General features: G+C 68.8%; 1 protein-coding gene across 1 annotated transcript in view; it reads right to left on the bottom strand.

Annotated features, from left to right (window-relative positions):
- Positions 1–263: 263 nt before the first annotated feature.
- MNEG_14558 (microfibrillar-associated protein 1) overlaps positions 264–1,143 on the bottom strand; it is a gene marked incomplete at both ends in the record, with an annotated part of 3,581 nt that continues 2,701 nt past the window's right edge. Inside the window, 3 exons of the mRNA XM_014036970.1 lie at positions 264–388; positions 467–539; positions 982–1,053. Coding sequence (XP_013892424.1) covers positions 264–388; positions 467–539; positions 982–1,053 — 270 coding nt within the window. The remainder of the gene's footprint in view (positions 389–466; positions 540–981; positions 1,054–1,143) is intronic.

Genomic DNA, 1,143 nt, shown 5'->3' with positions numbered 1-1,143 from the left:
CCTGGGGTGCGTGGGTGGGGGCGGGTGGTGGCGGTTGATGGCGGTTGATGGTGGTTGATGGCGGTTTGGGCGGTTGGGAGCAGCTGATTGCAGTCGGTGACGCCGGACAGCGGTTGAGGGCGGTTGGGGCGGAAAGCAGCGTGATCGCGGGCGGGTCGGGGCTGGTGGGGCTGGTCCGGGGGCGGTCGCGGGGCGGGAAGGCCAAGGGCAGTACGGAGCGTGCTATCGTATATGATTGGGCGCCTGGAGACGAGGCGGGCGGGTCAGGCTCCGCCGGACCGACCAGCCCATCCAGGACGCCGCGTGCCCCTCGAGCCCCGCTCAGCACCCCGTTGGTCACGCGCTTCGGCGTCGCGCAGGCCCCTACCCCCGGGCCGCACGGCCGCCGCTGTGGGGTGGTCACACAGCGGGCATCCGGACATACACTCCAGCCAGATGCAAAAAAACTCAAGCTCCCTCCCCAGACCTGTGGGTGCGCTGTAGTCCCTCTGGAGGATCTCAAACCCGCCCGTCGTGCCGCGCGCATCGTCAGCAGTCTCCTGCAGAGTGGGGGAGGCGAGGGGGGGGGAGCAAAAGCGGGGGGGAGTAGGGGACAGCGCGGCGCGAGCAGTCCGGCGTCGTCGGCGCAGGCGCGGTGAGCGGCAGCCTGTGCGGCGTCCGTCCGCGCCCGTGACGCCCTCCGGCCGCGACCCCGAGCGCGGCGGCTTCTGCTGAGCTCCCCAGGCCCCGCGGCCCCCCTTTGAGGTCCCTGCACATGCGCTGGCCCCCCCACAAGCCATCCAAACCGGCCGTGGTGCCGCTGGACCGGCCCCTCGTACTGCTGCTTTGCATGCGCCCCAGTCTACAGATGGTGCCCACGAATACCCCCTTCCCCCATGAAGGAACACACACGCACGCGCGCACACACACACACACACACACACATGCGTGCGTGCACACACACACACTCACACGCACACAAACACACACACACACACGCACCTGGAAGAAGGCGCCCTTGTGCCAGTACTTCTGCATGAACCCCCACTTGGCCTTCTCCTTGGGGCGGTCGGCCTGGTGGGGGATAGGGGTCGGTTGGTTTTGATAGACGAGGATGCGGGGTTTGGGATCCAGGGTTGGTTGGGGGGCCGAGGGGTGGAGGGG

Source organism: Monoraphidium neglectum (assembly GCF_000611645.1).
Source record: "Monoraphidium neglectum strain SAG 48.87 unplaced genomic scaffold scaffold04580, whole genome shotgun sequence".
NCBI classification, from domain to species: Eukaryota; Viridiplantae; Chlorophyta; class Chlorophyceae; order Sphaeropleales; family Selenastraceae; genus Monoraphidium; species Monoraphidium neglectum.
Note: the sequence above shows the minus strand (reverse complement) of the source record. Positions and strands in the feature narration are given on the sequence as shown.